The 14,563-nt window shown below is 39.0% G+C and overlaps 1 protein-coding gene across 1 annotated transcript in view; it reads left to right on the plus strand.

Moving 5' to 3' along the window:
* The first annotated feature begins 703 nt into the window (after positions 1-703).
* Positions 704-14,563, plus strand: part of LOC146467067 (uncharacterized) — a 30,391-nt gene continuing 16,531 nt past the window's right edge. Inside the window, exons 1-6 of the mRNA XM_085126371.1 lie at positions 704-793; positions 3,046-3,171; positions 4,779-5,064; positions 11,018-11,089; positions 12,545-12,624; positions 14,251-14,376. Coding sequence (XP_084982497.1) covers positions 709-793; positions 3,046-3,171; positions 4,779-5,064; positions 11,018-11,089; positions 12,545-12,624; positions 14,251-14,376 — 775 coding nt within the window. The 5' untranslated portion in view covers positions 704-708. The remainder of the gene's footprint in view (positions 794-3,045; positions 3,172-4,778; positions 5,065-11,017; positions 11,090-12,544; positions 12,625-14,250; positions 14,377-14,563) is intronic.

Raw genomic sequence — 14,563 nt, forward strand, 5'->3', positions numbered from 1 at the left:
AGTACATGTGAGCCGGCAACAAACCATGTTAAAAACAACTTGAGACCACATTATGGCGTATATTGCTCTTTGATAGGTCATACTGTAACAGGTAACTTAGCAACAACTTAAGAACTTTTCAGTCTCATTGCCAAAAAAGGTAAGAACATTCGGTCTCAGCCCCAAAATTAGACGTTCTGATAAAAAACAAAACAAAACAAAACAAAAAAAAACAGAAAAAAAAAATCGCGGGTACAATGTTAGTCCGCCGTTTGCGTAAAAAATCGTCACTGCGTAACATAGCACGGGATCGGGTGAGTTTGTTTTAGCATGGGGCTGCTTTTAATTAAAGGCAGTCAAGAAACTTAGAACATGCTACCGGACCAAACCGTTAATTGTATTAAAAATTGTCCGCTCGATAATTTTTCCTGGCTACAGGTGCAGAGACTGTGACGATCAACCAACATACTGAAAATTAAAGCTTCAAATCCGTCCAACGTAGGCAGAACCGGATGCTAAGCGCCGTCCAATAAAACTACAATACACATTTCCCTAAGAGTTTTAGTTAATTGTTTTACTCCAAGGAAACTCGTCTTTTGTTTTTAACTGACCTCAAATGCATACGATTGTCTCGTGCAATGCGATGTAATTGAGAATTTGAATAAACAAAATAAATAAAGTACTAATTTTAGCCCGTCTCACCACATTTTCATTTTAAAGAATCCAGATATGCTTGTCAAGAAATTGATGTTCTTTCTTCTGCTCAACCTGTTCCGCGTGGCTATCGTGGCAAAGCAACCAGTAAGACTCTCAGGTAGCTTAATTTTTTTTTTATACGAACCTTTCTTTATAGGAACTTTGAGGCTGAGATTACCTTAAATTTAATAACATACTAAAAATATTACCCAGGGTGAGATTTAGCTAAGAACATTTTTATTACACTATTTTATATTATTTCATTCGCTATGCATGATGGTTTTCTGCCTTTTCCCCGAAAAATCTGGCAGCTTAATGTCACGTTGCAAACCTCTGTGGTCGATACTTTTCGTAAAGCCAAATTTACCGAGAGTTGGCTGTCGCGACATCTTGTATGCAGCACTAGAAAACATGTCACTAGCGGCTTGACACCACATTACGGCGCACATATTGCTTTTTGATAGGTGTCTCGGTCACGTAAGAGGTAACTTAAGAACATCTTAAGAACTTTTCAGGCTCAAATTGCCAAAAAAAAAAAAGAAAGAAAAATATGAACGTTCAGTCTCAATCCCCCAAATTAGACGTTCTTATAAAAAAGAGCGTAAAATAAAAGCTATATGCTATGTTTCCTTTGATGCTTTTTTGTCTTTAATGGGTCTTGTTTCCGGTTGAAGATTCTGCTATGAATATAAAGCAGATGTCGACTTCCATCAAAGAACTGTCAGGGCCAGCTTAAATGTTGCATTTCATTCTAATTTAGTGAGTAAGGATACGACCGACTGTCAAGGATTAAAACAGCCATTTTTTTCCTTTGGTCATTTTAAAGTTACTTAATCTTACATTACCACAAAAATTTCAAAATCTATATGCTTGAGGGAATTTTACAGGAAAATGTATTTTTTTTAATAATAAAAGCGGAAATCTAGAGTTGCTGGAATCTTTTTAACACGTTGAAACCACGGGAGCTCTCATTGCACTTTGTTCACGTCGTGCTACCAATAAATTCAGCGTGTCTCACGCTTCGATATAATCGAGTCCTTGGGCGAAACCCACAAACAAAACTTATTGGCCGAAAGAATAATAATAATAATAATAATAATAATAATAATAATAATAATTATAAAAAGAAGAAGAAGAAGACGACGACGAAGAAGAAGAAGACGAAAAAGAAGACGAAAAAGAAGAAGAAGAAGAAGAAGAAGAAGACGAAGAAGAAGAAGAAGAAGACGAAGAAGAAGAAGAAGAAGAAGAAGAAGAAGAAGAAGAAGAAGAAGAAGAAGAAGAAGAAGAAGACGAAGAAGAAGAAGAAGAAGAAGAAGAAGAAGAAGAAGGAGAAGAAGAAGAAGAAGAAGAAGAAGAAGAAGAAGAAGAAGAAGAAGAAGAAGAAGAAGAAGAAGAAGAAGAAGAAGAAGAAGAAGAAATATTTTGAACTGGTGAGAAAACCTCGCAGAACCTCGACAAGAGGGCGAAGAACCAATTGAAAACGAGTGAAATAGATTGGAAGAACTACACAACTCCTACTCCCATGTTTGCCGCTTTTTATCGCAGTCCTTCGACCAAATTGGCTTGTTTATGAACATAATTGTTTGGAGGATTGCAATATTGTTTTAACGTTTGACTGTCGGATGTTTTGTATTTTCGTTCCAAAGACATTTTGGCGTCATGGTCTCTGTGGTTAACTTCCCCTGAATTTTTACACTCTTGTTGCTTCTGTTTACAAACTTTTGTTTTTACGCCCTTTAAAATATTTTTTAGTAAGATTTATTTGGTCCCTCTCGTGAAATTCTTTCTCACCACGTCTAAAGCTTTACCTTGCAGTTTAGGTGGGGATGGCGATTTTCCAATTTGTTGTTGGCGCAAGGCGTTGCGTTTTTTTTTATGGCAGTTTTTTCATCGCTTAATGTGTACTGATAATTTAATTGGCAAAAGGTACATTTTTCCAAGTGTTTATCAGGGGCCATAACCCTGGTTGTGGCCCCTGTGTTTATTCGATATACAGTGTCCACGTAGTACGCATGCACTTATACATTAACATCTCAAAGTTTATATTCAAATGTGCAAGTAACTGACATTTTAATAACTTTTGTGATGTTTTGCTAATAAATTACAAGCATACTGTTTGTGTTCCTGTTGTAAATCGACCGTTTGGTTTAAGCTTAGTTATTAACTGAAAAAGTGTAACTCTAATGAAAGGGTTATTGTTACTCTAATTTTGAAGCAAAATTGACTCATTGAATTAACAAAATGACCCTCGAAAATTAGTTGTCCTGAACAAAGCTTTTGACCCCGAGGTGGCTCCCCAGCGCTTACTTTGCGGATGGATCAACCTTCGTTACGCTTCTTCCAATGCCTCTCACTAATTGCTTACAGATTCTCCAGAGGAGCAGAAAGTTGTTGCTGTGATCCAAAATCAAAACGACAAGATTAAGAAACAGCAGGAGGATGTCCACAAATTACTCGAAAAAATAGTCGCCGCAATTGAACTCAGTTGCTCAGGTTAGTGGGAATCAGGTAGAGGATTACCGGAGTTACCGATTTGTTCAACGATTAGTGAGACTTATTTTGCAACAGCTGAAAATTTGCTTTGAGTTGACACAAGTTCGGACAAGTGATACTCAGTACACAACTTTTGAAACTGCTTACCCGGCGTAATCAATCGATGACAATCGATCATCGTAAATTCAATCCGTCAATCGATAACAATCGGTGACAATTAGTTAATTGATATCCATTGCTATTGGGCAATCGATGACCAATCGACAATCACAAGCTTCAATACTTTAATTGCTATCGATAGACCCTTATCACTAGGCGACCATGTTGAGTCTCGGGGGAATAAGAAACTTTCTTTTCGCACGGCAAGCCTAGGTCAGACGCGAATTCAGTGCGAGGCTTGCCGTGCAAAATTTCACGTTATAGAAAGTTTCTTTGTCAAAAATTTGAGCGGGTTTGACCAAAATACACCAAGATCGCCGTGACAGTGCCCCCAGTTTCAACTCCCAAATCAGTCTCTTTTTTGAGTGACGGGGGGTAGTTTTGTTTCACCATTTTGCTAAACCCCCTCAGTTGTTTTAGCCTTGCTACAGGCCTGAAACACATTGAAATGAATCAAGAATCACAGGCGTGACTCTTGTCTTCCAACACGACTGCAGAATGTAACCGCTATTATTGTTGTCAAACGGTCTCACTTGGACTTCAAATCCCCGGGGGTTACTCCCTAGAATGGCTTTTACGGGGAAGCTCCACCTGAAAGGGGTACCTTTTTCACGAATCAGGTATATGAAAGGGTAGGGATTTCACGAGTCGAAGTATATGAAAGGGTAGGGAAATCTGTCATTTAGGTATTTAAAAAGGCCTTTCATTATTTTCTAATGGAAGGTATACGAAATGGGTACCTTATCTGCCAAAAATGGTATATAAAAGGGTAAGGGATCGGACCTCTGGGCGGATCCTTCCCGAATTAATTTATACGGGGAACGCTTTAACAATAAGTGAACTAAAAATATATGTACAGGATTACTTTGAAAGAGACGATGATAAAAGGTTATTGAGTATTGTTGAGGATTTCTGTAATTCGTGTTACACGAAATTCAAATCGCGGCACGCAATGCATCAAGTAGTTCAGACTTTTTGTAGCGAAAAAAACATGGGAAAAAATAGCGCACACCCGGTAAACAAAGGGTAAGATACACTTTGCAAAAAGCTTGATTCGAGGAAAAGAAATTTCATAACAATTGGAGAGGTTAAAAGTTGAAATTGCCGGCGTTAAAAACTATATCAGTCAACTCTCTCATAGCGACCACTTCTCGTAAGCGATCACCTCCCGTAAGCGACCACTTCGTAAACAACCGTTTTGTTTCTCAGTTAAATACTGTTTCAAGAACTCTCTCGTAAGCGACCGCCTCTCAAATTTATTAAAGAACCGCGACCACTTTTTACGCCAGAAATTTGACATATTCTTTTTTTGGTTTTTTTTTTACTTGTTGAATTGTGGGGGTTCTTCAGTTTTATACGGACATGGTGAAGCACCACACAGGGACAAGAAAGAATGCTGTCTTAATTTGTAAGTTGTTCATTTTCTTGCCTATTTTTATTTCATTCAGGTGGGTTGCTGTCCGTCACTGTTTGCGAGGACGGCAACAAAACCATCAGCTGCACAAACGGAAGAAAAATTGACATTCAGGAGGCACTGTATGGCAGACTGGACCTTGAGACATGCCGTTCTGAAGAAGTTTCCAACACCAATTGCCGTGAGGCCAGAACTCTTCCCACTGTGCAGAGCAGGTGCCAAGGGAAAGCCAGCTGTGTGCTGCATGCCAGTAACTCAGTGTTTGGGGATCCATGTTTTGGAACTTACAAATATCTTCTTGTCAAATACAAGTGCTTAGAGTAGGTTAGTTATTGCACTGTCTTGCCCTTATTTGTTTGTTTTACAACTAATCTTTTGAAAGAAAGTTAATTTACTTAGCGTAATTCCATTAGAGGACCCCCATGAAAACCACTTTTTAGTGAAAGAGGCCCCCTCTTAAAAGATTTATTTTATTATGATGGCAGTATGTTAACATCTGATATAACAGCTAGGCGGAAACCCGTGACTAGCTCTGCGTTTAAATTTACAATAAAATCATGTAACGAACATTGAAAATCAATTAAAATAATATTTAAAAAGTCTTAAGATTCTTGTATCGGGCACTTTTTGATGGTTTATGCTGTTGCACAACTTTAGTCAGTAAGCCCTTCTGTAGCAGATCTTGTGAAACCTAATGTGGTGGGTTACTTGGCTAGATTTCCGCCGCTTCCTCGGGTCCTGCTCTCCTCCCCCGAGAAGAGACTTTTCGGGGAGGGGGGGGGGGGGGGCATTTTACCGAACAGCGGCTGAATAATTGAGCCTAGTGGTTTACCTTAATCAGGATCCAGGAAGGACAAAATTTCACCGTGGTGGTAGATTCTTAAGAATTCCATAGTCACTTTTATTCCTCCCTGGTGAGGTTTGCGCGCAGGCCCCCTGGGTCCCTCCCCTCGATAGACACTGCGAAACTCTACTGCACATGCTCAAGGGGGTCCTTTACGCATAGGTTACTCTCCCGTAAGAAAAGTTAATACGCCCTGATTAACTTTTTCTATCCTTATGCAGTTTTTTCCAAATTCCTGGCATCCAGACCCAGGAGATCTTTCACTGATATGTTTCTCTTTACATTGGTATATAACAATCGCACAGTCATTTTCGCATTTTAACCACTTTTTTTTAACATAATTCGATATGACCTGAAAAATGCACGAAAATAAAGCTACCATGGAAGAAAACTTATTTTATTACGTCTTACTTTCGACAGCTTTTGTCAAGAGGAAGATGGGCGATCTGACAGCTTATCATACTCAGGAGTAAGTTGCAGCTCAGACGCTTGCGGCCACAACGTATATATTCATATTTTACATTGCTTTGGCGCAAAAGGCGTTTGTTTTTGTTGTTAAGTCTTCTTTCTTATAACGGTGTACTCTGAAATAAAATGAAAAAAAAAAAAAAAAAAAAGAAAACGAGGAATAAAGGAAGTGGTGTCGGTAAGACTAAATTATAGATCTGTTAGCTAAAATATCAGCCTTAGCTCTAAATAATAAACAAGCAGTAATTACAGATTATAGAGTGTTTTCACGTGACGTCACGGCGGCCATGTTGGTGTCCCAAAACAAAGAAACGGCGGCCATATTGGTGTCCCGAACTAAGCCTCTGGGAATTGAACTCTATTTTTGTGCAAATACTTTCTTTTGTTTTAGTAAACCAATATGGCTGGTAGTCACGTGAATGAAAACCTTCTATAGGAGTGTGTTCAATACGTTGCATAGCGCATGGTGGGACCTTTCCTGTACGTTTTAATTTGGCAATTCTTTTAAACGTATTTTTAACTTTTTATACTGGCAGCTTTTTTTTCATCGCGATAGTCATCAACTTTTCACAGACAATTTGAAGTTGCCTACCGAGAATATCGAGGAGTACCCCCTCCCCCATTGGTCACAAACAACCCAATACATCGTTGTCTCCAACGACAACATGTTCAGTGTAAAGAAACAAAACCTGCCTAACTTACCAATTGTTCAAGAAGAAAGGCTTTGACATGTGTGATCGGATCGACTCGAACGAGTGTAAAACAAATGTTTGATTAACCATTTACACGACTTGTGTAAGTGGCGAATCTGGTAAAAATCATGGATGTAAAATGAAGCGTCGTTTGTCAATAAAGGATCTATTAAATAAACAAGAAACTTGGAAACTTCCAAAGCTGATCAAACAGCTGAAGATGTATGTACCTTTGCTATTTATTCACAACTAATGGCTACTTCCCAAGTGGCCTATTTGGAACCTTTGATGTTCTCTTCTTTGAGATAAAAAATACAAGTTGAGTCTGAATAGAAAAAAAAAAAAAAAAAAGAAAGAAAAAAACCGTTTTACCAGAGAGACATCTGGTAATAACTTATTATCGTCATTTTACGGTTACCGTTTACCTTTAGAGGTATCTCACGTCCAAGAGATGTAGCGCGTCCGGTTTAAACTGTAGATACCCAGACCCTATATGAAATTAAAGCTTATAGAGCTGGCTACCAAACTATACCAAGAATTTGAAAATTAAATGAATTGTCGAATTTTTCACGACCTCTTAATGCGAGCGTCCGAATCACCCTTTGAAAGCTACGAGTCAAAGTGAATTTTGTTAACGCTAATTTAATTTGCTCGTCAGTTTCCGGACCCAAAGCACTAAAAAAATATCTGCGTTTTGCCATATTCAATTGTAGGGAAAAGTTACAGAACATTTTCGAAATAGGATTAAAAAAATATGGAGTGATCGTACAAAAATCGTTCTCGAAGAAACAATATTTTGAAAAAACAAATTCGCAGACATGTTTGTGTTTATGTTAAACTAGCTACCGTTCAAATTTGAAGGCAAACGAACAAATTTCCTTTGGGGTTTAGCTCTTTAAAGTGTTCCCTTCATATGAGAAAATTGATTCGAGAAAACAACGCTAAAAATTCGACAATTCAATTTATTTCAAAATTCTTAGTATAGTTTAATAGCCAGCTCTATAAACTTTAGTTTGATGTAGCGGTTTTGGTATGTACAGTTTAAACCAGACGCGCTACATCGCTTGGACGCGAGACGCCTCTAAAGGTATACGGTAACCTTAAGGACTTTATCGAGCTGTTCTCACCCTTTCTTGTTTTATTTTTGTATTTTTTTTCTTATTTTCATTTATCCCAGTGATGATCCTTCAGTTATTACTCTGCATTTGTATCCCTCAAAAAAACGGACCACGTATCTCAAGTTAAGTTTCGTTAAATGATGCGATGAGGTTGATAAAGGCATGGAAGGCTCTAAACTGTGTCTAGACTATTCTTTTACTAGGAACGAAGAAAGATCGGAAAGGAAGACAGTTGAACATAGGCCACAATTGCAACTTTGCAAATTTTCTCTATTATTAAGCTCGTAATTTTGTAGCCCACTAGTTATGGTCAGTTAGGACATGTGCTGGGGGCTTGGACTAGCTTTCGGCGAGGTCGGACGCACTGTAACGCACTCCACCGAAATACCATATGTCATCTCTGTAAGAACCCAATAAACAGGCAAAATGTCGGACGAACAAGCCACAACCAAGGAAGACTCCAGCCGAAAAAGAAGGAGGCGAAGCAATGGCTTGCAAACCAGCAATGACGAATGTGAAACATGCCACGGCTGTCAGAACATGGCGGACACGTTCGCCGTAATCAACAGTTGGACATCAGGCTGGTCATGATTGATAGCCAATTCTACGTCTTGACTTGTGCTGGGAGGCTTTGCAGTCTGTGGACGATCGTGCAAAAGATCTTCTTCGAGTGAAGGAGATGGCCGTCTCTCAGCGGTTGTTCTGAGCTGATGCCTGTTGCGACGGTCGTGGCGACCGGCAACTTCTACTTCATACGAGCGGTTTGGAAGAATCCTCACACAACTTCTAAGAAACCATTTAGTTTCTTCAGGGAGTTTCATACTGATCGCTTGACCTGGATGTAGCGGTGTTAACGGTAGACTCTTCGAGTTGTACGGCTGCTCTTGTATGGCTCTGCACCTTCCCAACTTGTCTCCTATCTGGCTCTCTACTTTTGGCTCCAGCAGTTTGGTGTGAGTTGGCAACAGCGTTCGTGTTCTTCTGCCCATCAGACGTTGGACTGGTGAGGTTCCTAGACCTTCTGACGGGTTGTTTCCCCAGTTTAAAAACGCTAGTAGAGGATCTTTGTTATCGGCTCGTGCTCTATTTAACAGCGCTTTGCAAACTTTGACGGCGTTCTCGGCTTTTCCGCTTGACTGAGGATAGCGCGGGCTTGTGCTCAAATTTTCACATCTCGGCGAAATTCGCAAATTCAGACGAGCTTAATTGTGCCCCGTTGTCTGCAACAAGGACTTCCGGAACACAATGTCTGGCAAACTGGACTGTAAGTACGCGGATCACGCTTGCTGGTGTGATTCGTTTCAGTTCATGTACTTCGAAGTAATTTGACCAGTAGTCCACCATTATCAGGAACTGTTGTGGTCCAAGCTCGAAAATGTCAGCTCCGACTTTGGACCGTGGACGACTGGGCATTTCATGTGGCTGGAGTTATTCTCAGCATTGCTCTGGATGGTATGACTGGCAACGCTGCACTTGGAAACGTAATCTTTGACTTCCGCGTTGATTCTTGACCAATAGCTTAGGCATCCACCGATTCCTATGTGCGACCTGTGGATTTCTAACCCTAACAGTTCGAAAGCTGCCATGTTTGCCGAAGATACATATCTAACAATAATGGTACCTTGCCTTGTTTAACTACAAAATAAGGTTATCTGAAAACTAGACAGAATTGGACAATGATTCCTGCAAAAAGTTAAGCTGAAAAGTAGTTAAGACTGAGTTCTAATTAGTTTGTTCTAGATACAAAGCTGCACAATCTGAACCGTTCCTCTCAAAGAAATAAAGAAAGTGCAGGCCAGCAAATCTCTAGGTATTTATTTTGACGAGAAGCTGTCCTGGTCTATTCACATTGACCACCTAGCTAAGAAAATATGTTTCAGCCTTGCTGGTTTAAAACAGGTTAGACCTTTTGTTCCCGTGGAAACTTTGCCCATGAAATATTTATTGTTAACTCCTCTGTTTGACTACTGTAATGTGGTTTTGGCCGGCTTAAACAAAGGCCTTTCTGATAGATTAGACAGACTCCAAAATTTTTGGAGCAGCTCGGATCATTGCTCAAAGTGACTGGAAACAAGATCGCCTGATGTCATTGTTAACATTAATGTTGAAGTGGGACACCCTTAGAGTTTGAGGTCAACATTATACTGCAGTCATAATGCATAAAATCCTAAATAATGAGGCTCCAGAATACCTCGCTGAAGCATTTACCCCGAATCACGATGGCACGGCCAACAACCTTAGAAGCCTCTAGTCATAATTTGGCCCTCCAAAAACAGAAAGCGTTTTCACTAAAGAACTAACCGAAAAGACAATTGTTTGACAACTAAAGGCAAGCATGCGCAGCGGACAACAATTCAACCGACCCTCGCTAACTTTTTTATAAAATTATGCAGGGGGTGATATAAATAAGTGCCTTACAGGCAAGTTGACAGACGTGTTGATAATATTAACAGCAAAAGGCTAATAAATTTTAGTAATTGCAGGTTGTATTTTTCCATATGAGTCAGCTGCAATAGAGAAATTTTGTCTCGGTCCCTCTACCAAGGGCTAGTTTGACCATCCACTTTCGCCCTAGTTTTTTCCCCGTTGGTTTTAGATTACGTTAACAATCTATTCCAGGTTATCGATTTTTTTTATATTTTGTATCAGAACCCAACAAAATTTTTAGGAACGAAAAAACTGCTGGTTATAAAGCTATATGTTTTTGAGGAAAGCGTTAGCTAATCTACATATTATAAAAAGGAACATCTCATTAGATTTCATGACGTCTACCGCTTCTCAAACCATACTAACTTTCGGTATTATACCATTCATCGGTGTGACAACCCTTCCTGTTCTTCTTAGTAACTTCTTTGCCATGTATATCACTGGTATTTTTTCGATACGCGAATTTTAGCAGTAGGTTTGTAGACTGATAACCACACAGGAGCTCATTCGCCTTGAGGGTGTTCGATGGGGCCCTGCAAATAATAAGAAACAAAAATTATTGAAACCAATAGAAATTGAGACACAAAATCGAAATATATTCAGATTGCACAATTAAAATCATTAAGTTCGTAAAATAAGTTTCTTTATTGTCCTAGTCTAAATTGTTCGGGGCAGATGTAAACTATTACTTTTCAAATTTTTGTCTGAAATTTGTTGATAGCTGAGCTGGTCGCTCCGAGTTAAGGAAGACAAATAAGAATAGAACGCTGGAAAAGAGAGCCGTGAGTACATTCGGGTATGTTGTGTTGTGACACTTAATGAAATGTTATAGAGTATGATGTAGTCCAACTAAAAACCCTTGTTTAATGTTGTTGTTTACGTACCTATCGCCTGTTGCCGGCAGAGCGAAGAAACAAGCAAGGACCGTCGTAAAATAAGGCAGCCTTTTGAGGCTATTCCGGAAAAAAACTTTTTCTTAAAAGAGCACAATGAAGTACATTTGGCTGGATGCAAAATTACACATACAATCGGGTTTTCGGAGTATTCCTTTTTTCCGAATAGTTCGAAAAGAGCTTTTCCAAAGTCGATACAGCTCACGTATCGCTCGAAAATGAACGTTTTTATCCAAAATTAAAACTAAGCTAAAATTAAAACTAAACCAGCGCGCTAAGCAAGGTAATTCCAAAAAAGGGCGTTTTTGAAATATACGCTTGAAAAAATAATTATTATTGTGTCGAAATTTAACATGTATCAGCAGATGGCCTCATGATTTTCACGCTGTGTACATGAGACGATTCCTACAACAACACTGTGTTGTTTTACTATCAATGCCGTGCACAAAAGCTCGAAGGCGATGTTTTGGGAAGCGTTTTGCTGGGGCAACATTTTAAAGTCAAAACTTTCCTCCGATCTTACAAAGAAGATTTTTAAAAACGACACTATTATGTTAATACTGGCCCACCCTCTTAAAACGTGGATACATGTACATTTTTTTTAATAAGAGTTAACTCAGTGATACTTTTTTTAAGATCCTTTTTATAGGAGCGTTCAGGCTGAGATTAGCTGAAAATTCAAGAACATACTCAGAACATTACCCAGGCTGAGAGTCAGTAATTGACCAAATGATTTTAAAATAAACAGTACTCAGCCACTGCAGCGCTAGAATACATGTAAGCCGCGCAACAAAGCGTATCACAAGCAGCTTGACACGCCATTACGGCACATATTGCTTTTTGATAGGTGTGTTGGTTGCGACTGCATAGATCTATTAAAAACTTAAACAATGAACTTCAGGCTTAAATTGCCAAAAACAAAAATAAGAACGTTCAGCCTCAGCCTCAAAATTAGACGTTCTTATTAAAAAAAAAAAGCTAGTCCGCCGATTGCGTGAAAAATTGTGACCGCGTAAGAAAGCGCGGGGCTGGTCGATTTGTTAGCATACTGCTGCTTTCAAGGACGGTAAAGAAACTTGTAACACGCCACCAGAGCAAAACATTGCATTAAAAGTCGCCCGCTTCGTATAATTTTTCCTGGCTACAAGAACAAGGACTATGGCGATTAACCGACACACATTTCCCTAAGAGTTTAAGTTATTTGTTTTATTCTAAGAAATCTCGTATTCTGTTTCGAGCGGACCTGAAATTCATACGATTAAATCGTACAATGCGGTGTAATTTGGAATTTGAATAAACATAATAATAAAAAAAATAAATAAATAAAATGCCTGTCTCGCCATACTTTGATTTTACAGATTCCAGATGCTTGTCAAGAAATTGGTGTTCTTCCTTCTCCACGTGGCTATTATGGCAGAGCAACCGGTAAGGCCTTCAGGTAGGTTCACGCAAAATAAATGACAAAGTATAGGCTACTGTGAAGAGCAATGTTATATGATTCGTTTAATGCTTTTTCCCTTCGATTAGTCTAGTTTTCGGTTGAAAATTCAGCTATCGATGCAAAGCAGGGGTTGACCTATCAAGGAACTGTTGGGCCAGGCTTTGCCGTCGCATTTAACTCTAATTTAATAATATCGGCCATTATGTACTGCCTGTTTTGCGATTGTCGTTTTTATTCCCAATTCCCTTCTATGGTTGCTGAAATGTAGCAAAATTCGATAAAATGTATGCTCATTCGTAAAAGACATTTTTTTGATAAAATACATTTTCACTTGATAAAATATATTTTCATTCGATAAAATATATATTTTCATATTCAATAACACACATATTCATTCGATGAAGTCGAATGAATACATCTCTGATCGAATTATCGCTATGGCTTGTTATAGAGCTCTGCAACATGAAACTGAAGGCTAAAATCCAGTTTAACTTAAACGTCTGTATTCTTGTCATCGCTTAATTTATAGATTTCTTGAAGGTTTCAGATAATTTTATTAGTAAAAGTTACATTTTGCCAAGTCTTTATTCATTTAACTCCACTGGCAAAAATATTTATAAACTAAGAAAAAGTGAAAAGCTGCCATTATCCGCCATATTTGAAATGGCGCCGGAGAATACTCGAAATGAAAACGGGACCCGGTAACGAACTCAATAAAACTCTATAATGAAGGAAACGCGCCTCTATTAAATTCGACGTTTTACTCCAATGCCCAATTCAATAATTCAACCTAAATAGAAATTAAAATTAAATGCGATGTTTAAACTTGTCCTAAAAGTGAAGATTGCGGGCAAGGTACAAAAGCCCCTGGCAATTGCGAGGATTTTAAACTAAACTAAAATAACCATTTTTTTTTTTTTAAAGAACATACATAAAAGCAGCAAAAAATGGCCCTGTTTTATGTTGTCCATAGCTCAACCCCATAACTCCTTGAATAGAGCAGAACAGAAGCAGGGGAAAGGGAATACTTTCGGTGAACTTGATCGCTCAGTACATGCAAATGGTCATTCGTTTGTATATTTTTCCTTTTTAGTCTCGCAGGTTTCGTTAAGTGTAAAATTTGTTTTCGACTGTGAACAGGTACGGTTTTGTGAAGCTAACAGAACCATCGAACACTTATTGGCTAAGTGTCAGGACCGGACAGGGAAATATTTGGCTTGAGCGCGGCGATCGGTCCGTACGACTTGACCGAGATAAGAAATGACGTTAATTTCTGGTTAAATGCAGCAAAAACCAAACCAACCAGGACATTGACCAAAAAGATAACATTCGTTACGTTTCTTAAGCCGCCGTTACACGTTGAAACTGTTAGCTGGAACTTCTGTGCTACGCCGAACGAGACCAGTTTCATGAAGTGGTGTTATACGGTGAAACTCTTGTTTTTTCACCACTGCAACCGTATCGAGCCGTTGCAGAAGTAGAAAGCGGTTCTTCTTTTCGTGAAAGTTGTGTCGCAACGGAAGTTCGAAAAAGTTTCACGAAACCGACCATGTTGCACACAAGTTTCAGCTAAAAGTTTCGTGTAACGGCGGCTCTTTAATGCCTCTCACTGCTTGCTTACAGGTTCCCCAGAGGAGAGGAAAGTTGCAGCTGCAATCAAGAAGCAAAACGACGAGATTAAGAAACAACAGGAAGATGTCCATAAACTACTCGATAAAATAATTGCTGCAATTGAACTCAGTTGCTCAGGTTAGTATGAATCATGTAGGGGATTACTGGCGTTGTCGATTTTATCAATGTTTATGAAACTTGCTTCACAACAACTGAAAATGTACGTTGAGGCGACTTGCACCATTTCAGACAAGTGTTACTCGGTACGCAACTTTTGAAACTGTTAAGCCTGGGCCGTGACCACCCGTTCAGAACCGATGTGTCA

This window comes from Pavona decussata, unplaced genomic scaffold, assembly GCF_977016875.1.
Source record: "Pavona decussata unplaced genomic scaffold, jaPavDecu1.1 SCAFFOLD_138, whole genome shotgun sequence".
Classification (NCBI taxonomy): domain Eukaryota; kingdom Metazoa; phylum Cnidaria; class Anthozoa; order Scleractinia; family Agariciidae; genus Pavona; species Pavona decussata.